Source organism: Mus caroli, chromosome 17 (genome assembly GCF_900094665.2).
Source record: "Mus caroli chromosome 17, CAROLI_EIJ_v1.1, whole genome shotgun sequence".
Lineage (NCBI taxonomy): Eukaryota > Metazoa > Chordata > Mammalia > Rodentia > Muridae > Mus > Mus caroli.
In genome coordinates, this window is record NC_034586.1 from 66,545,064 (window position 1) to 66,567,093 (window position 22,030).

Here is a 22,030-nt window from a genome sequence, read left to right on the forward strand (position 1 = left end):
CACTTTGTAGACCAGGCTGGCCTCGAACTCAGAAATCCGCCTGCCTCTGCCTCCCAAGTGCTGGGATTAAAGGCGTGCGCCACCATGCCCGGCTTCTGCTCCCTTTTTAACCAAGATCTTTTAAACCCCTGCCAGTAACAACGTAGCCTTTCTCAGACAAGTGGGCAGGGTCAACCTTCTCATCAGAAGTCCCTAAATCTTTTTCTTCCCACAGTCAGGTGGGAATCCATGAAGGAGGCACTCAAGGCCTTTGGATGTAAGCAGCTGAAAGCAAAAGAGCAGGGCAAGCAGCTCAAGGGAGAGAACAATGCGAAGAGAGAGCCACAAGAACCTCCTAGGGCCCTATAACGCTCTCAGTCTGGATGCTGTTTGCTGTGCTAGGCTGTAGTCACGGAGGCAAATTAGGACATAGCACAAGCCAGCCTAAAAGCCTGTCTAAATCACACATGTGTCAGTCAGCACAGGGTAGGATGTGCCCTGGTATTAGAGGCTTATCACCAAAATCTAAAGGATTAGGTACTCCTAGCCAGAGCCAACTTCTGTAAAGTAAATTAAGAAACAGACTCATATCTGCCTGAAAGTCTGCAAACAAACATAGGACAGTGCCTTCTCGGTGGGGAGTGGGGGTGGGGGATGGAAATCCAACCTAGAAGTGAAAGGGGAAATCTGGGCTAGCACAGCAGCCTTTAACTAAGTCACATTAGTAGCTGCCACCTCATATCTGTCCTTTCTTTCTGACCAAAGGAGAGTAATACTACACTCTTTGAACTCTACAAAATGGTATGCTTCCTTCCAGACCTACGGACCTCCAAGGCAGTCATCTTTTAATCTAAAGCATTAACACACAAACACAGGTGTACACGCTCAGTTACACCAAGTTTGCTGGTCCTAACAGTCCAGGATTGGAATTTTTCTTCTCCGGGGTCTACATTTTGTACAGCTATATTTTTTTTTAGAACTAACGTCTTTGATATTTTTATATGAAATCTTGCTGTACGCTACCTTTAGGTAGATGAATTATGTATTAATATTTATGCTGCACGCTAATGGAAGTCACATTGGTCCAATCCTTTTACCACTATCATTTGAAAAGAGTGATTAATTGGAAGGCATACAGATTAAATACTTCTCAGCCTGTTCCCCTAGCAACAATCACAGACTATTTTTCCTGAAGGCCAGGTTTCTGCCTTGAGCTAAGTTTGCAAAGCACCCGAACAGAAATTGGCATATTAACTAACCAGCCTGTCATTCAACTCTAACATATTCCAGAAAGCAACACTTAGGAACGCCACATCGGTGTGAAGAAACAGCAAGTGACGTGTCATCAGTGACCATGACTTCTTCTTGTTGATTTTTAGCGTGAGGTTGCTGTTGGTGAGACTCTGAACATGATCCTCCCTAGGCAACAAGTCACTGACCAACTGAAGGAGAACAAGACTGTTCTCGTCATTTATAGTTTTCTGAGAAGTCTTGGTAGCCGTGCTGCTCCTGAGGCTTTTTTAGCTTAGAAAAATGAAAAGTCCACACTGCTACAGCGTGGTTGGTAAATGACAAACGAGTTGCATATGGTGAGTCATGATGCTGTCAAGGACCGTGACTGGATGATTTGACAGGTGGGACAAAGCACAGCTCAGAAAGAAAAGAATCCATCAACTACTGGCCAGTAGTAAGGCCGGCATAGGAGCGGCTCTGTTGATAAGCTGCTCTCAGTCTATGGGCTGTTTCCATAGACCAAGTTCCCTCTATTGTAACATGCGGGGCAAGCAGCAGCATCTCTTAACTATGTCCATCAAAGAAACTAACAGGCCACATGTAAGACTGTTCTCCTGAAGATATCACACACTTTGGTCTGAGGGAAGATCACAGAAATGGCACTGGTACTGACCTCAAGGCTTTCTCTTTGCTGCCTGACTTTGGTCGTACCACAAAGTGCTCTTCAGGCTGCTTGAGGAGAAAAGACATCAATGACCTTAATCGGCTGTGAACATAGTAACCAGCCCAACAAGGTAAATCCATTGGTACATACAATAGTGTCAGTGCAGAGTGTGGAGGTAACCATCAGCTCTCCGTTTAAACTTAAAGCATACTCCAAACTTTGTACTATAAACATGGCCAAGAACCCATGGTTGAAAAATTCACAGTCCCTCCGAGTGAACTTAATACTATTATTTTGCTTAGTGTACATAGTATCAAACTCTCTACCCAAAAGTTACCAGTTTGGTTTTTTTTTTAATTGAAAATAGATTCTTTGCTCACACAATAGATCCTGATTACAGTTTCCCTTCCCACCATCCCTTCCCACCTTCCCTCCCATCCTGATCCACTTCCTTTCTGTCTCACATTTTAAAAGAACAGGCTTCTAAGAGATAAAGAAAAACAAAAAACAAAAAACAAATATAAGATAAAACAAAAGCCTCACATCGCAGTTGGACAAGGCAAACAGAAGGGAAAGAGCCCCCAGGAGCAGGCACAAGAACCAGAAACCCACTTGTTCACACCATCAGGTACTCCATAAAGATACTAAAGTAGAAGTTGTAATATATGCTAGAGGACCTCGTGCAGCCCCAAACAGATTACTGCTTAAGTCTCTGGTAGGAGCTTTGGCTGGTTGATTCAGAGGGCTTCGTTCCCCCAGTGTCCTCCATCCCCTCTGGCTTACACTCTCTGCCCTCCTCTTCTCCAGGGCTCAACTCTCAGACTTCCTCGGAGGAAGTTTCTTTTTAAATTGGGTGGCAGCTCATGCAGAGATTCACAACCAGAGCTTAGAGAACCGGGGACGGTAGTAGCATCGTCAGCCTTAAATGAGACATGTATATTTTCACTCCCCTGGGGCCCAGCGGACAGCCAGAAAAGGGGTAATGAAAGATTTGAAGCTCTGGAGCTTGGGGAAGACGCCTGAGCTATAAGAAGCACCTTCTGGACACGGCAAAGCTGTCACCCTCGTGAAATCTGGATGCCTACAAGAGACCAAGACAGTGAGCGTTCCAGCACGGATGCAGCAGAGGCCTACAAGGCCTCACCCCTGCAGAGGGGCTGTGAGCAGTTGATGGCATTTTGACTGACAAAAAGAAGTCGTGATTTCAGGAGGAAAGAGCAGTGCTTCTGATAGTCTGATGTGTAATTTCACTCTCTACAGTGAATAATATTTAGAGGTCTATAGCTAATATAGATGAGAGTAATCATGGACAATCTGCTTGACACTTAACTCTCAAATTCACAGACTATCCCTCATCAAAACCCATTAGGCTCTGATTTTTGCAATTCAACTGGAGCAGTCTTTTATGTTTTGAAGATTTTTCTCCAGATGCAGTGAGTGTGTTATTCTTTTTTTTTCTTAATTTTTTTACACAATATATTTTGATCAGATTTTTCCTCCCCCAACTCCTTCCAGATCCTCCCTACCCAACTTCAGTTCTCTCTCTCTCTCTCTCTCTCTCTCTCTCTCTCTCTCTCTCTCTCTCTCTTTTTATGTGTGTGTGTGTGTATGTGTGTGTGTGTGTCTCAAAAAGCAACATATAAAAATAAGGAATATCAAGACAAGCAAACAACAGCAACAACATAAAAACAATAAGACAAAATTTGTCAAAAGCAGTGTAACAGGAATCCCAGGGAGTTTGTTTTTTATTGGCCCACCTCTCCTGGACAATCAGCTTGCCTGGAGTGTCGCAGACCGAGCTCTGTGAATCCAAGGGATCCCCTCCTGTCCTTTGTCCAGTGACCTCAGCTCTCTAAGCTCCAGGTTTTCATTGAAAAAAAAATCACAGAAAAGGAAATAAAAGCACAGGGAAGTGCTGACAAAATAATTCATGGTGAGCAAACTGTTCAGTTGAGTTAAAGGTAGCTGTCAAGGGGCTGTGTCGCCTTCCATAAGCAAGAACAACTCAGCAGCTAAACATTTAATCACAAAATATAAGGGGGCCAATATTTTATCACTGGGTGTGGTGATGCCCACTTCTGATTCCAAAATATAGACTAAGCCAAGTAGACTGAGAGTTACAAGTCATCTTGGGCCCATTGAGTTACCGGTCTGCCTATGAGACCCTAACACACCTGTAAGACATCCATACATCCATCCATACATATGAATGTGTATGTATGTATATATGTATGCATGTATGTATGTATATGTATGTGTATATGTGTGTGTATACATATATATATATATATATATATATATATATATATACACACACATAGATTCATTTTATCTTCTCATTGCAAACCTATCAGGTTAGAATTCTTCAGCCATTTTCCTTACTGGCAGGGTCATGATCCTAGGGTCTCTTTAGTGAGTATTCCATTGTGGCACAGCATCTTTAGCCTGTAAGCATGAAGCATGTTGATTTAGAGGTGTTCCTATGTGTATGTATCTACTCCACCCTGTCATGTGCATGTCGGTGGTACAAACAGCCTCAGCCTAGTTTGTCTCCTGTGGTTAAAGCCTGTACAGGGCCAGGCTTTGTGGGCGCTTGAAACTTCTTGAAGGATGAAGCTACTGATGAGTATGCATGTGTTTCTTTCCCCAGTGGGAGAAGAATAAAGCTATAACGGGAATTATCCACACCGTAATAGATAGATAATAGGAATAGTAGATAAAAGGAACTGAAATGAATGTCAAAATGTAACAAATATAAAACAGGATATACAGTGCCCTGCCCAGCTTCACAGAAACAGTTGTGAAAAACAGGAGAAGGCACTGAGCTGACAGCCTCCTCCTGGGTACAGTCCATAGCGGGAATGTAGAACAGGATCCAGCAAAACCTGAGGTAGAAAACATGGCTGGTAGCTCTCCCAAGTCATAGAGTAAGCAGGGTGGCAAACAGGGAGACACCGACAGTAGGTGTGGTGGGTGTGATGTGTGCGCATGCGAGAGAGACCAGCAAACACCGGATTGGCCATTATGTAAGCATCTCTGGGGAAAATCCCCAAAAGGAGCTTTAAGAGCTCAGAAAAAAGGGATGAGTGGATGGTCAATGGCACTGGAACAGAGCAGTGGTCAGAAAGAAAGGAAAGCAGACATGGGGTGGTACCGATGTGAAGTTAGAGAAACCAGGATGAGTCGGGGAACGCTCCTGCCTCCGAGGTAGTGATGGAGAAAGGTCAGCGCAAAGTTCAAACCAGAAGGCTTTCCTCTCTATCACCTTCCTCCGCAGTTATGAACAGCACGAGAAAGTTGAGAGGTATAAGTTACCAGAGCCAGCGGTTCACACCCTTCCAGAGGTTCACTGCTTGTCTAGGATTACAACGTGGATGTGCATGCATTGAAATGATTTTCAAAACGGCTACAGTAAAACGTTAATATAAAAAGAAAAATCAATGTCTAAGGCTTAGAAAACTTATCTCTATTGCCTAATCCATAGTCATAAAAAAAGACAGAGAGAGAGGAGGACAAGAAAAACTTTTAAAAGTTTGATTCCATTGAAAGCTTAAACTTCCTGTTTTCTGCCTTCCTAGGTTCCCCAGGATGAATGGTCAGGGTACACACCTCGCGGGAAAGACGATGAGATCCCGTGCCGGAGGATGCGCAGTGGTAGCTACATCAAAGCCATGGGGGATGAAGACAGTGGGGACTCGGACACAAGCCCCAAGCCGTCTCCCAAGGTGGCTGCAAGAAGAGAAAGCTATCTCAAGGCCACGCAGCCGTCCCTTACAGAGCTCACCACCCTCAAGTGAGTAATCGCCCCTCTGTGCTTTTCCTCTGCCCGTGGGGTTAGCACCTAGGACCTGACCGATGACTGGATATAGTGAAAATGTCCTTCAATCACATCCGTGCAATGACTGAATGACCTGTGGATTTTGACATTGAATTTGACTTGTAGATGCCAGTGTCATCAAAGACAGGGGACAAGCTGGTGCACTCATAATTCCCAAAAGCCATCAGAATTACTTTTGGGGGCAAAAAAAAAAAAGGTTTCTGGTCAATGAAAAGGCCCAGTACCTCATCGTGGAACATTTTTTTTTTCAGCTACAAAATATAGAAGTGAACTCTTCCTTCAGAGTCTTAGATTTTCAGAAAATTATATAATGTGAGGGCAATGGTTCTATCAGAGAATTTTATAGAGTGATGTTATGCTGGGAAACTGGGTAGTATATATCACAATTCTTAATATGCATGTTTGAATCTGGATTCCATACATATTACAGTTTGCAAGACCTTAAAAGTGTTTGTTTGTTTGTTTGTTTGTTTGTGGGAGAATATAAGTATACGTGTTTACAGTTGTACTATTTGGAGAAAAACAACTTTTTTCTCCAAAGGAAACAAAAGTAAAACTCACTTTTTTTTTTTTGAGACAAGGTCTCACTATGTTGCCCTAGCTGGCCTGATGCAAACTGTACAGTCCAGGCTAGCCCTGAGATCCACCTGCCTCTGCCTCCTGAATGCTAGGATTAAAGGCATTGCTACCACACCCAGCCCAAACACTGATTATTTCAAACAGACCTGTCTTTTATATATTTTTCTAGAGGGTAAATCAGAGCCCTGGAATATAGATCTATTTGGGTCTAAAGGATATGTTTTAGGTAATTAGTGTTTTTAAAGTACTCTCTTTATGAAATGCATGTGACTAATACTATTTATGCACTTGAATTAGGTTACAGAGTGAAATATTAAGAGGCAAATGAAAGAGAAAAGGGCAAAGCAGTTAGGTTAAAAATACAAATCAGATTACTGATGAAGAACATTGAAGAGCAGCTGCCTGATCTGTAACAAGAATCATTTAAAATAGTGGAGGACATAAAATCTGGACAGGAAAATCTACTCTTGGATCCTTTTCAAGGGGCCATATGGTATGGCACTGAAACCTTTTAAATTGAACATTAACAATTATATATTAGTTTCCTAAGCCACAGAGAGAAGCCATTCTCTCTCACCTCCCATTCCGTGTTCTCTCTCTCTCTCTCTCTCTCTCTCTCTGCTTTGTGTGTTCGCTGATCTCAGAGCTATCTTCACAACCTTAGCACAAACAACTAGTCCATTGCTTCCTATCACAGGGAGTTAGAGGTGTGGGGCTGCACAGCTCCCCAAACCTGCAGAGGTCGGCTCTTCCTTATCTCTTCATGGATTCTGGTTGAAGCCAGGAATACTTGGCATCCCTTGACTGACATTACATGGGGCTAGCTCATCACTCTCATGACACTAGCTGTAGCATTGGGGAACCTCCTTAATTAGCCTCATGTTAACTTGGTTAAATCTGCAAGACCCTGTTCTTTCTGTAAGCATTCACAAATACTGGCAGTATATCTATTTGGGGGGGGGGCATATGATTTGGCCTATAACATGACTACAACTTTTATGACTATAAAAGTTGGTTGTAGAAAATTTTAAAAGATAAACAAATCTCTGTTGAACTTTGACACACCTGCGAGATGCTCAAAATATCAAATAACAGACTGGTTTTATAAAATAGATAGTGGGCCAAGATGTTGTGTAGCCAGAGACACAGGCATATGTATATGTTTATGTATATATATATGTATATGTATATATGTAATTTGTAGGGCTTAAAATATCTCTCTACAAGAGATCATAATTGTCACAGCCATGGTGTCAAAATAGACAAGCGCAGTCATGCAGAGGTTAAGATGTGACATAAGCCCTTCAAGTTCTTGAGTCACCTGAAATGAAGGAGGTGAGGATGGGCAGCTTCTAGCATCCTCTATGCCACCTCCCAGAGCATCCTGTCAGGATGCTGGACATGCTGGAGTGACACACTGGGTCTTAGGTGATGGGATACACTGATTACTGCTCACGGCAATACACAGTTATGAAGTGGAGACAGGAAAAGGACTGTGAGGATCATGAAGAAAGCTCTGGAAAGGCTGCCACCAGTCAGGTGCTGAAGTCAACGTTCGCAGTTTTGCTCTTCCCAGAAACACATCCCTTGAGATTAATTCTCCTTTGCCTTCTGCATAGGAGAATTAATCCATCTCTAACTTCCTAGGCCATATCTAGACAACCACATTTTTTTTAGTTCTCTAGAAGTTTTAAGAGCAAGTTCACATGTGTGTCCAACGTTGTGACATTGTGACAGGCTGTCATCTACAAAGTCTGTGCTTGAGAGATGTGTCATTGAGTCACAAAAAAAAAACCCATAATGCTTTAGGTAAGTTGATGGTTTTGACTAGGAGCCACACTCATCTGAGGTACATGTAGTCTGTGAGCCACAGGTCAGACACTCCTGGAGGAGGACAGACTTCTTCAGTAAAATGCTCAAATTGGATGTGAGTGGGTAAGGGCTCTTTCTATCTATCTATCCTCCAAACTAATGGAAACTCAAAATGAAAACCAGTGGTACCCACAAATTACAAAAAACATTTTTCATTACACAGGACAGAGTTTCATGAAGCCACCTCTGTATCGACCCCTGCACATCGACAGACCAGAAAATGTCTGGGCAGTGTATAGTCATGCCTTTCTTCTCAGTGTGACCACAGTAGTACACAGAATTATTCCTGAGTCTGCTTGTCAGCCTGTATTTCTCCCTGTCCTGTTTCGTGAGTCCTAAGTCTTACCACAGTCTCCATAGTACCTTTCTATCGTCCTTAGTCACATATAATCATTAACTGACATCTAGTTTAACCATGTTGACGAATTAAAAGTCAAAAGTGTCATGACTGGGAATCAACCCTTCTTAGTCCTTGATGATGTTTTGACTGGAGTCATGATCTTTTTTTTTTTTCTAGAAGTTGGAAGCTTTCAACCCTCATGTGATAAAGATACCCAGATCCTGGAATTCTAGTCCCCAAAAAAGAAAACTATATTTATGTTCCTACTTCTTTGACATTTAAGTCAAATTTTTTCCCTCCTTCCTCCTCAACAATTCAGAGCTTTAGGGATGAGTCACCACCATGAGCCAAGATAACTAAAATTAGTCTAGTGGGACCAGGACAACATTTTTGTCTGAGGCTTTCCACTCCCCTCTTCTCCCAGAAGCAGAGAGAACACTCCTACAGCCCTTTCTATTGTTTTTCTTCTTGTTGTTTTCCAAAAGCATCTTTAGAGTTTGTTCTTGCGTCAGCTACTTAGTGTTAGCGACTGAGTCTTCGGCATACAGAGCCTGAGGCAGATAGATGAATCATGAGGAGACTTTGCAGTGAAGTCCACCTTTGGGCTTCTGGGGCTCCTTAGTAACTCCCGTCTGAAAGCCTGCCTCCATCATGCTCCTCTCCCAACACCCCGACTGACCTTTGACCTCATCACTGCTTTCCGCTTCCTCTGCGCTCAGCTAACGGGGCATCTGAAATGGCCTTGGTTTCCCCAGAAAATTATGTTTCCAAAGAAGCTACTAAATATTCAATAATAAATTTTCAGACAGGTAGGGGAGAGGTTTGGGAGCCAGAGTTTCTTCCCAACTCTTCCCCACACTTCAGCTCTGAAGAAGAACATCAAGCTTTACCTCGATTCTTTACAATTCTGTTTGTTTACAAAGCTAGACTACAGGCGGCTACAACAGTCGGCTATAGTCGGGGCCCAAGCTAGTCTTGAATTTATTTCACTCAAGTATACTATGGGAGGAATGTTCTAAAATGATTCTAGGTGGGCTTCCATTTTCAAACATTCTAAAGTTGGGGTGAGGACAGTGGCACATGGCTTTAATTCCAACAGTCAGGGGGCAGAAGCAGGTAGATCTCTGTGGGTTCAAGGCCAGCCTGGTCTATGCAGAGAGTTTCAGACTAGACAAGGCTACATCATGAATTCCTATCTAAAGAAAATAATAATAATAATAATAATAATAATAATAAATAGTTGTTATTATTATAAATATTCTAAAATTAAGTTCAAGTACCAGTAACCCAAAGCAAATAATTTAAATTTTCTTTAAATTTTCTTCATATTTTTAATCCCTTTATCCAAATGTTAGGTGAAAAAAATTCCCCTGGGGGGGTGGGGGAAGGACGGGGCGGGGGGGGGACGACTCCTAAAATCATTGTGAATGACCCCAGCCTTTACAATAGGACTAGTCAGGCTCTTAGCCGGTTAGATAGAGTATCTGGCCTGTGACCTCAAGGGGGGTTTGTGTCATTTATCCTCTTCATCTTCATTTATTTCCTAACTCCTCACTTTTTAAAAGAGAAATTAATTACTCTTCTCATGTTGTAACCAAATAGGTGACACAAAGCAACGCATGGGAGAAATAACTGGTTTTAGCTCACAGTTTGAGGGGGCATGGTCCGTCCTAGAGGGGCTGTATGGTGAAGTTCATAGCAGCTAGAATTCCTTCCAGCTGAACAGTCCATAAACAGAGAGTTATTGATATTTGTGCTTAGCTGGGCCCCGTTTCCCTTTTGTTCAGGATAGGAGGCCATTCAATGAGATGGCTCTACCCTGGATGTGCCTCCCCTCCTTGACACCCTGTGACAACAACCTTACAGATGTAAGGTGTTGTCTAGGTGTGGTTCCAAGGTGATTTCAAGCCCAGTCGGGATGACAATGAAGGTGAGACACACTAAGTGGCTCTTTTCTTTTAGCTAAGGCTCAACATCTCTGTATATAAGTCAGGCTTTCAGCATGAATGAGTGGCTCTAAGACCTAGGCTGTGATAGCCAGCATTAGCAGACGCCAGCATTGATAGAGGAGCTCACAGCATCAGCAGATCCCAGCACACATAGATGGACACTAGACTCCCTTATCTTGGACTCATTGACCCCTGTTGTCTGCAGATGTCATTGTTCATCTGCATGAAAGATCCTGATACTGATTTGATACTGATGAGGAAAATGTAGAGATAAAGTGTAGTTGACGGGGGTGGGGGTGGGGGTGGAGAGGTGGGGGGGGCGGTTATTTACTAGTTAAATACAAGAGGAAACAGTGTTAGCAAGTAAAGTGCTTTGAGAAATGCCTAAAGTTAAATCAACTCTAAAATGAAGGTCAACATCAAGAGCATAAAAACTCATTGGCCTTTGCAGAAGTTTCTCTTTTCTTCTAGATGCACTTGTGTCCCTGATTGTTCCTCACGCTCCACGTGCCCGTCCTACCCACCGACTGTTCTTCATGTGGTTTCTCTTCCCAGAAAAGGAAGAGGGGGAAGAGATGGGAACATTGCTATTTTTTTTACAGAATATATGAGCCATATTTAAGAACACAGCAATATACATCACCCATCTTTGCCTAAGCTTTTGAAATGTCTGTGCTCTTCTGTTGTCTGTTTTCTCCCAAATTCTTTCCCAGTCCTTTCCTACCTTCCCCCAGAATATAACTGTGACATAAACTAGCAAGCACCCCATACAATCTCAGGGAGGGCAGAATAATCATACAACCAGACACACAACATTGTGAATTTATATCCTCAGCGACAGTAATACCTTCTCTTACTGTCCCCAGTCTTTCCAACTCCCTTCTCACATTCCAAAATAATAAGTTGGAAAATGTTAAAAACAGGAGCATCATTCTTTCTTATAAATAAATTATCACTTGCTTGTAGGCAGAGATATTTTAAACCCAAGCTGTAGTGAGCCTGACTGAACAGAGGAGGTAACTAGTACAAAGAACTGCCTCTAGTACACAGAACTAGTCTCTGATCACCAGGCCAAGCTCCAAAACCTAGGATCTGAAAGCCCACCTTCAGATGGTATTAGTCTGTTGAATGTCGTGGTCTGTACCCTGTCCTATACATTACTATATGGTTGCTCTTTTAAAAGTCTATCTTAGAAGGAAACTTGCATAGATTGAACTATCATGAAGTCACCTTGGTCACAGAGGAGAAGCACGAGTGTGTGCTTAATGAATGTGAAAAGATGCCCAGACTCTTTACAGAGCGCTTGAATACACAGATTAGAATACAGAAAAGACATTTACATCTTTTTAAAGATGTTTTTAATTATCTGTATGTGTGGGAGGGATGGTATGTGCACATGGGTGCTAATACCAGCAGAGACCAGAACAGAGTGTCTGATCCCCTGACTCTGGAGGTAGGATGGTTGTGAGATGCCTGATGTGGGTCCAGGGAACTGAACTCAGGTCATCTGGAAGAGGAGCAAGAATTCTTAACCACTGATCACCTCCCCAGCCCAGATATTTACACTTTCACAAAGTTCTCAGTACATAACAACTGAGTACAAGAATCTTTTGGACAGAGACTCTAATGGACAAATGAGCTGCCTCCCATATATCTAATATAATTGTTGTTAAGACCCAAAAAAAAAAATCTCTAATCAATACTCTCATTAGGAAGGAAAAATATAGGGCACAGTAGATGTGTATTCCCAGAAGTCCTTCTGGGTAGGATGTTTCAGGGTCTCCTCCATGTCTCTGAGCATCTCCTTTGGATGGACATTTCTCTTATCCTCCTTGACTGTATCTGTAGTACATTCTGAGGAACATTTGTTCCCTAGGAGCCAGAGTGGTATTTCAGGACTCCTTCAGAGATATATCTTTTGATCTAATCTGTGGTTCCTTGAACAGTACAACCCCATAATCCTGCAGGCACCCTTTTATCTCTGACCCCAGTGAGTTCAGAGAACTGATTGTCATACAGAATCCACATAGATGCAATTCCTATCTAGGCTGGGCTTCTTTGCCTTCTTACCCACACATCTCCATCTTAGAGACTCTCAGCTCATTGCATCAACTTAATTTCTCTGAGTCTTTCAGGAGGGGTTAAGCCATGGGGAAGGGTAGGCGTGTCCTTGAATGGAACTTTGCTAGAAATGATGAGTCTCACCTTCCTTCAGTATCAAAGTTTCCCGGGGGCTGGAGCGATGGCTCAGAGGTTAAGAGCATTGATTGTTCTTCCAGAGGTCCTGAGTTCAATTCCCAGCAACCACATGGTGGCTCACAACCATCTGTAATGGGATCCGATGTCTTCTTCTGGTGTGTCTGAAGAGAGCAATGGTGTTAAAATAAATAAATCTTTAAAAACAAAAAAGTTTCTCAGGGTTTGTTTTACCTTCTACAAGTTGGTTTAAAACCAGCTCCTTTTTCCAGTCCAGCAAGCCCTCAAATGTGGAACCCATTTAATTCTTTCACTGCTACTTGAAAGAAGAGCCCCCTTTTCTCCTTTATTTCCTTCCTAACATGAAATAGCTTGTCAGATGTTGCCAGCAGCAACCAACATGTTATTAACACTATGATATGAGTCCGTGTCTTGCATCATCTCTCCTCCAGGTTATACAAAACACTTTGCAAAATGATTCACTTACTGGGGAACATTGCTGAACACTTTCTCCAGCCTCTAATGACAAGTATTTGCTGATGATCAGCAAGTCCTGAAACCACAGGCATACCCTTTGAGATTTTTTTTTTATTCTTGTTGTTATAGGAACAACTTATTTCTGATTCCAGCTTACGCCCCAGCAAGGACAGGCTAAGCTATGCTCAGCTGATAACTGATCCCCCAGACTCCACAGTTTGACTCTTGCTCTGTATGCCAGTGGGCAGGAGACTCTGCTTGTTGCCAACAGTCCCATACTTAGCATGGCAGCAGCTCCACCTTAGCACCTGCTTCCACAGTTGCCAAGCAACAAAGGGAATTCGGTGAATTAAGCGCTTTCCTGGAAGTGAGTTGTGGCTTGGACTCAGCTCACGGCTAAAGCGTGCTGCATGGCCACACCTCATTTTGAAGAGGCATTTGAAAGAGTTGTACTCCTGTAAGCCTAGAAAACTGAGAACTGAGTCTGTTTGGGGATCAGCAGTGAGCACACCCGAAGGTCTTTTTCATGCTCTTCCCTCCCAGTTCCTAAACATTGTCCTTACTATCCTTTATCCCTCCCACAAAAACCCAATCACGCAGTCCGGACTATAAGACTAGACAGCTCAGTTCAGACACTTAGCTCTGACACTTCAAGTCTCATACAGAAAGTTATTTGACTATTCTATGCCTCAGCTTCCTCATCAATGACTCAGGGATAAGATGAGTAACAATGGAGCTTCAAGGTGATGGGTGTGAAGCACTCAGCAACACAAGAGATGCTCTCTACAGCTTAGCTGACATCATCGACCACATTGTTAAGTGCCACTATCCCATAGTGCCATCTTCTGATCCTTAGCATAACAAAGAGTGGACCAGATGAACATTTCCATCCTTCAAAACCTCCCTCTCAAACCGAAACACTTTCCCCTGGTCAATATCACGTCTTCCTGAGAACTCTCCGGATGAATATTAGCGAAGGTGATTAGTCTTGTGCCCTTTTCTATCATAAATTATGTCTGCCTCCTGTAGAAGACAAGTAATGTGTGTGCAGCCTTTGGCACGGGACCCAAGCACATGCTGAACATGTGCTTCCTACCCTGCCAACACCCCTGTGTCTAATGTAGGCTGAACAAGAGCTCCCAGAGATCTCAACCTGCATTCCTTGAGCTGAATGTCCTTCCAGCCTCTGCCAGGCTGTACCTGTAATCTCCCGGATTCTTCAGCCGCCCCACACTTCAGCATCTGTAGCTCTCTAAAAAGCCGTTTCCTCTCAACCCTGCTTAGCACTGCCAGCCCACCTGGAGGCTGGGAGCTCAGTCTGTCAGGTATGCATTATCGTGTTAAAAATATCTACACAGCCGTCCCCAGGACTGTCATCCACTTTGAATGCTGGCATATTCCCTTTAGTTTACCTGGGGAATCCCGAAGATCCTGATTAATTAACGAGTCCTTTTGGAATTGAAGAGGGGATCTTCTCCAATGTCCACACTCGTACTTTTAAAACTTGTTTGAGGAGCCACATAAGCCAAGAAGGGTAGCCACATAAGCCAAGAAGGGTAGCCACATAAGCCAAGAAGGGTAGCCACATAAGCCAAGAAGGGTAGAGGTATCTGATCCTTTGTGCTGATAAGTAGTGCTATTTCCCCTCTGCTCTATAGCTCTCTTTTCAAGATTAATAGTTAAAAATAACGGTATACTCAGAGTTTTCAGTGCATCTTGCTTAATCTCAATGTTTTCCAAAGGAATATAGAGTCAACTTTAGCAAAAAGATTTGCCGGTTTTCTCCTTATCAGCCAGTTCCTAACTCTGCCCTGTGTCTTAAGGTCTGGGCCCTTGCTTTTTATGTCTCTCCCTCTCAGTGACTCATGGGATGGTGAGGACTTTTCCCTTGATCGATCTGGGGACTATCTGCACCATCTGGACATTATTCTTGGCTTTCAGCCTGGAAGCCTCTTCAGTTCTTTGGATAACTTCTCTTTCCAGAAGATGCATGACTGACAGTTCCTGACATCCACCTAGGTTACCAGTTGTGTTGAAGTTGCCCATACCTGAGTCATCCTGTTCTTCAGAAGTTCTTTTTCTGCTGATGGTACATGGTTCTAAGATTTGGCTTCTCCTAGAGCCTACCTCTTTAGAGGCTTACTAACTAACTAACTAAAGCTAATTGAGAAGGCTGATTGGCCTTACTTACTCAGGGAAAGAAGGTTCTGTTATAGCTTGAAGAAGAAAGATATTTGTCAAGCTTGAGAACTTGAGTTCAGTCCCCAAAACCCATACAATGGAAGGCAGAACCTACTCTCCCAATCTCTTCCCTACATATATGCTGTGGCATGTACACAAATAAGTAAAGGGATAAATGTAATTTTTAAAAATTTTTTATTAGATATTTTCTTTATTTACATTTCAAATACTATCCTGAAAATTCCCTATACCCTCCCACAGCCCTGCTCCCCTACTCACCCACTCCCACTTCTTGGCCCTGGCGTTCCCCTGTACAGGGGCATATAAAGTTTGCAAGACCAAGGGGCCTCTCTTCCCAATGATGGCCAACTAGGCCATCTTCTGCTACATATGCAGCTAGAGACACGAGCTCTGGGAGTACTGGTTAGTTCATATTGTTGTTCCACCTATAGGGTTGCAGACCCCTTCGGCTCCTTGGGTACTTTCTCTAGCTCCTCCATTGGGGGCCCTGTGTTCCATCCAATAAATGACTGTGGGCATCCACTTCTGTATTTGCCAGGCACTGGCATAGCCTCACAAGAGACAGCTATATCAGGGTCCTTTCAGCAAAATCTGGCTGGCATATGCAATAGTGTCTGAGTTTGGTGGCTAATTATGGGATGGATCCCTGGGTAGGGTAGTCTCTGGATGGTTCCATGGGTATTTTGTTCCCTATTCTAAGGAGGAATGAAGTATCCATCCATTGGTCTTCCTTCTTGATTTTCTTGTGTTTTGCAAATTGTATCTTTGGTATTCTAAGTTTCTGGGCTAATATCCACTTATCAGTAAGTGAATATCAAGTGACTTCTTTTGTGATTGGGTTACCTCACTCAGGATGACATCCTCCATATCCATCCATTTGCCCAAGATTTTCATAAATTCATTATTTTTAATAGCTAAGTGGTATTCCATTGTGTGTGTACCACATTTTCTGTATCCATTCCTCTGTTGAGGGACATCTGGGTTCTTTCCAGCTTCTGGCTATTATAATAAGGCTGCTATGAACATAGTGGAGCATGTGTCCTTATTACCAGTTGGAACATCTTCTGGGTATATGCCCAGGAGAGATATTGCTAAAGAATAGTGTGTCAGAGTTTAAGATGGAGGTAAACTAGAGATGAGCATACCTAACTATTAGTCAGTATATTTATTATGTTCTTGATAGTGGGACTGAAGCCTCAAACAGGCGAAAGGAGGAAGACATTGGTCTCATAGTAGGCAGAAATCAGAGAGGGTGACCAAATATAGAAAGGGCCAGGACAAACTATAGCACCAAAGTACATCCTCAGAGACATACTTCTTATAACTAGACCTCCCATCCTTTCCTTTCTCACCTCTCAGTATTGCCATCAGATTATGACCTCCTAGCAATGCCATCAGATTATGAATCTGTCTGTCAGTGAATGAATCCATCCATCAAGTCAAATCTCTCACAATCTCATTGACTATGGAGATACCATTTGAGACACACCCAGATAGGCTTTCTCGTGTCTTATTAGTATATATTCATTAAACATAATAATGGGTTTCATTATTACATTTCTAGACACATACATACTGTGTTTCTATCATATCCCCTACTCTTGTCCCTGACCACTCCCAACAATCCCCTGTATCTAGAGGCTTTATCCACTGATGCTCTAAGTGTTTACTGATCCAGTCAAGTAGACAATCAAAATTAACCAACATAATCAGCTTTTCAGCATGGTAGCAAAGTACCTGATATACATAGCATGAGAAGAGAAAGTATGTTTGGGCTCATGACTTCTGAGATTTTAGTACATGGTTGGATGGGTTCATTGCTTTGGGGCCAAGTGAGGCTGAGCATCATGGTAGAGAACATGGCATTAGAACCAAGCTGCTTACCAAGTGGCAGCATGGCAGCTCAGAGAGAAAGAAGATACAAAGGAACTAGTATCCTCTTTAGTGTCACCCTAGTCAGCAGGACATTCTGAAGAATCCCCAGAGTTCCAAACATCACCTATCGGCAGAAACTATCTGCTGCTGACAAAATCACACCTCTGCTAGAGCACAAGGCAAATTATAGTCAGCTGCTGTGGACAATCTGAGGCAGCCCCATGTTCCACATCTGGGATTAAAATGAGAATATATTCCCATGATTCTGTTTTTTCAAAGAAACCAAAGTTCTCACTACACATGTGTGTCATGTGTATGTGTGTGTATGCATGTTTGCATGTGTGAGGGTACATGTGTGTGGGGAGTATGTGGGGCCTGCAGTTGATATCAGGAATCATCCTTAATCCCCCCTTCCACCTTATTCATTGAAATAGGGTCTCCCAACAAACCCAAATCCCACCAATATGGCCAGTCTCTCTAGCCAGCTTGTTCTAAGGGTCCCCTATCTCTGTCATCCAAAGAAAACTAGAATCTCACTCAGATTTCTACACACAGAGAAAACTGCATGGGTTCTGTGACAAGTACTTTACTACTGAGCCATCTTGCCTACACCAGACTACATGCTTCTTAAGAATTTCTGGAAACTGCATTATGTCTATATACCATGACCTATGCAGCCATTTTTCTCTTTGGGGAATAATTGTATCCAAAGTTATGGGAGGCCTAAGTTTAGGAAAATGAGATATTCATATCATATCAAAATGGCCATGAGACTATAATCCTTGGATGAGATTATAGGAAGGAAGTGAGAGTTAAAATATAATTGCTATAAACATAGTAGCTCAGGACCTCGGAACACTGAGTCATTTGAAAGCAAGGGAAATAAAACAGAAAGCCTGATATACAGAAAGATGTGTTCCTAACCACTAACATGAGAAATGCTGATCACAGAAGCCTAACCCTTCTGTACCCACCAAGCAGGACTGGACTGAGACCCTGCTACTTGGGGGGTAAACATAAGCAATCTATCGCCAGAAAACAACCAAGGGACCAGCCACTGGATTTGTCATTTGGTTTTTCTTTTAAAGCTCACAATCCTAATGGCATTTCATCAAATGCTTAAAAATAAATTTTAAAAAAAGTATGGGAAGTTCTAGCATCTTTTCTTCCTGTATATCTTGAGACTGGGCTGCTTGGAAAGTAACATTACCACCCCCACTCTTTCCTAGCTTTCTTTACCTGTCAATTGAAGGAAAACCTTCATCTCAGGTAGATTCATCTCTGGTAATATTCAAGGAGGAGAGAGCGACCCTTGTGGAAAATCATGTCAGCTCTTTTGTTTTGATTTTCCAAAATGAGGTAAATTCATCAAATCCTTGAGCTCTTCAGAGCACGCTACCCCCCACCCTCCCTGAGTTTATTTAAGCAGTTGCCTGTAGCAACCACCTACATCTTAAGGAGCAGAGCTGGGCATTGTAGAAACAGCTTGACAAGCGTCTTCTGTCTTAGCCTCAATGACTAGACTCTGGGTCCCGGAGGTAACTACATTAAAATTTAAATAATATTTTAAACAGATAACAGTGGGCTCTGCTTGCCTTTATATTTTTAAGAGCACTATTTTAGGAATGACACAAAATGATAACAGTTGCTATGGTTGGGTCCACTGTTTACCCTCAGTCCTGTCCCATATAGGAGAAGGAACTCAGACAAAAGGTATAAGAGCCCAGAACTTCTTCTGCTCCCTTCATCCTCCTTGGTAGACCCAAGTGCCTGTGCTCCACCAGCCGTGTGCCTCAGGCTGACTGTTCACCAGGGAAAGTACCCTGAAAAGATAGGGAAGGCAGCCATGGGTACATAGGTGGACCTTACTACTCTATGAATTATTTTGTCTCTCGTGGGTTTTTCTTCGAGTATAGAATTGCCCTAATTGCATATCTTTTTGTAAATATTTGTGAAAATTAACTTTGTTCATGAAGTTTGAGTTAGTAACCTAGAACACACTGTAAGGATGCATTATGTCTTCTGTGTACCAGGAACAAATTTTACTTTGAAACAAACAACCTTAGTGGAGGTAGAGACCGCTTGGCAGTTAAGAGGCATACTGCTCTTGCAGAGAGAGGATCAGAATTTGGCTACTAGCACCCACATTGGGCAGCTCACAACCATTTGTAATTCTAGCTCCGGTGGGCCCAATGCCCTCCTCTTGCCTCCATGGTCACCACACTCACATGCCAAACACACACACACACACACACACACACACACACACACACGGATACACAGATATACAGATAATTTAAAAATAAAAATGTAAGACAAAACCATGAAAATGGATAACTGAAAAACCCTATAAATACATTTGTTCACAAAGACTAGATCTTCCCCCACCACAACCCCATGTACACTACAATGTGCCAGGCACAACCATGGAGATCCCCCTTGTCCTGTAAACCACTTCCCTGTGGACCAGTCTGCTCAAGTCAGTCTAGAGGACTCTTCTAGACTGGGCTAGCCCCGCTCTGATGCTACTCTTTCCCTTTGCCTCTTGTCCTCAGAAAGGGAGTTTTTCTCTTGCCAACCCCAGAGGCTTAAATGGCTGAACATGAAGTGATCTTCTTTTCCAGCCCTGTCCAGTTTTGTACTCTGCCTGCTGATCTATCATCCCCAACCCATCCGAGCACTCCTCTCCCCTCTTAGGAGAATTTCCTACCAAGATCCAATGACTGATGGACAGACAAACGAAGTCAGTGTTCTTCTAACCTGGAAACTTTGCTTTGCTTGTAGGAAATGAGTGGATAGGGGAGTTGGGCCAATGTTCCCTAGATCCTTTGTTCTAGTGACATACTGTGACACACTGTAACACATTGTGATACACTGTGACACACTGTGGTATGGTGTGACACACTGTGACACAATGTGACCCAATGTGACACACTGTGACACTGAATCCTTGTTACATTTGACCAATTTGGCTAAAACACAGGTGCAAAGTCAGGTGAAAACATTAAGGATACACTGTGTGTGCTCTCTACCCTTTCCTGGACTATAGAAGACTTCCTTCATTCCTTGTGGTTATTTTTATGTTTCAATCTGCTCTTGGTGATCTCAATGTGCATGCTTAGACTTCTAAAACAAGACAGTACAGGCAAGGTGGTTTAAACAACAGAAACCTACTTTCTCCCAGTTCTAGAGGTTGGAAGTCTGAGAGCAACGTGCTATTACAGTCAGATGCTGGTGGGAGACTTTGTGCAGACTTCTCTCTCTACAAACCAAGAGAATGAGGAAGAATAAGCAATCTGTCTTATAAGGATATTAATCCCATCATGAAGGCCCCACCCTCATGACATTATATAAACTTACTCCCCTCAAAAGTCTTATCTCCAGAATCCTCTTTGGATGTGAGACCTTCAATATAAAGTGGAGGGAACACATTTTGTTCCATAGAGCCTGACATTTTTTGTCTGTAAAAAAATGTGGTGATGTGTTCCAGGAAGCAGAAATATTGGCCAATGCATTTTTCAGGTACCTGTGGCACCCCCCAGTGGTAGAATGTGCTTTGGTGGTATGCTGGGAACCCAGTAGGTCTCATCTTATGCCAATAACTGTGCTTAGCTTCTCAACCGAACAGTTGTGACCTATGGTCTGTAGCACATTTGTGAACCTGGCTCAGGTGATAATAGATCTATATTCTCCTAGAGCCTCTTGGATTTAAGCTATAGCTCAGTACATTGACCCCTCTCTTCCTGGTTTGTTAACAGAATATGATGTCTAAGTCTTGCCTTCCCATAGAGTATTGAGGCATAGGAAGATGCTCTCCATATGCAATAGATGGGAGTGTGTCACAATTGTGTCCTTTCTGTGGTTGTAATGGTTTATCACTTGCTGCTCACTTGAGAGGTAAACAACCCTCTTTTATTCAGGAAAATTGGCTTTGCAGTGATAGATTGCATTAATCAGCTTTCTACTACTGTAGGAAATACCTACAGTGCTGATAAAGAACATATTTATACAAAGGAAAGGTATATGTTTGGCTCCGTTTCATGGATTCCAGTTAGTGTTTGATTAGCTCTGTTGTTTTTAAGCTTGAAACAAGATATCTCCCAGTTGGAGCACATGATGAAATGACTCAGAAAATGAGAAGGAGTGGAAAGGGATGGCACCCTGCTCTCCCCGGAAGTGTGTGCCCAGTGACCTGGAGAGTCCTCCTCAACGCCTTACAGGTTCTGCCATATCCCAACAGGACCAAGATTTGCTAAGTGGATCTTTGGTGGATGAAGGATCCCAACCATATAAGTCATATAATGAGCCACACTTGGGTGTAGCCCCACAACCAGTGTGTTTTCCATTACACTAAGTGCCGGCAGAAGAAAATAAGGGAGATGATTTTGAAGAAGAGAAAATGAGAGTTGTATCCCCTAGATATTTGCTATGAGAGATTTTCCAGGCAGCCTTGGGTTGGAAATTCTCAGTGCTATGCCCATCTTCATGACAAATTCATTTTCTCCCTCTATCTCTGCATCACTGTGTCATAGGACAGACTCAGAGGTGGCATGCCTCAGTATCCGTGATATCAGCCTGAGGTTGCTGGGGAAAACTGACGTCACTTGGCAAGAACCCTGTGGGAGCTGCTGAGTCCTGTGATGCCTTTGCCTATGAGACAACACCTCCCCATGACTGACCATGAACTCCTCTGCCTCTGCTCAACCCCCGGTCCAGCCTTGCAACACTGCCAGATGCCAGTGAGATGCCAGGGAAAGATCCTGAGTTTCACTGTGGGTCCTGTGGGAGAAAACAAATATTTGTGCTTCACTGCAGTTATTTGTATT

The 22,030-nt window shown here is 42.9% G+C and overlaps 1 protein-coding gene across 16 annotated transcripts in view; it reads left to right on the forward strand.

Moving 5' to 3' along the window:
- The window catches only part of Dlgap1 (DLG associated protein 1), an 826,285-nt gene that overhangs the window by 586,877 nt on the left and 217,378 nt on the right, over window positions 1-22,030 (forward strand). For all 16 annotated transcript variants that reach the window (XM_021186024.1, XM_021186022.1, XM_021186023.2 and 13 more), the window contains one exon: window positions 5,455-5,669. In XM_021186024.1, the coding sequence (XP_021041683.1) occupies window positions 5,455-5,669 (215 nt within the window). The remainder of the gene's footprint in view (window positions 1-5,454; window positions 5,670-22,030) is intronic.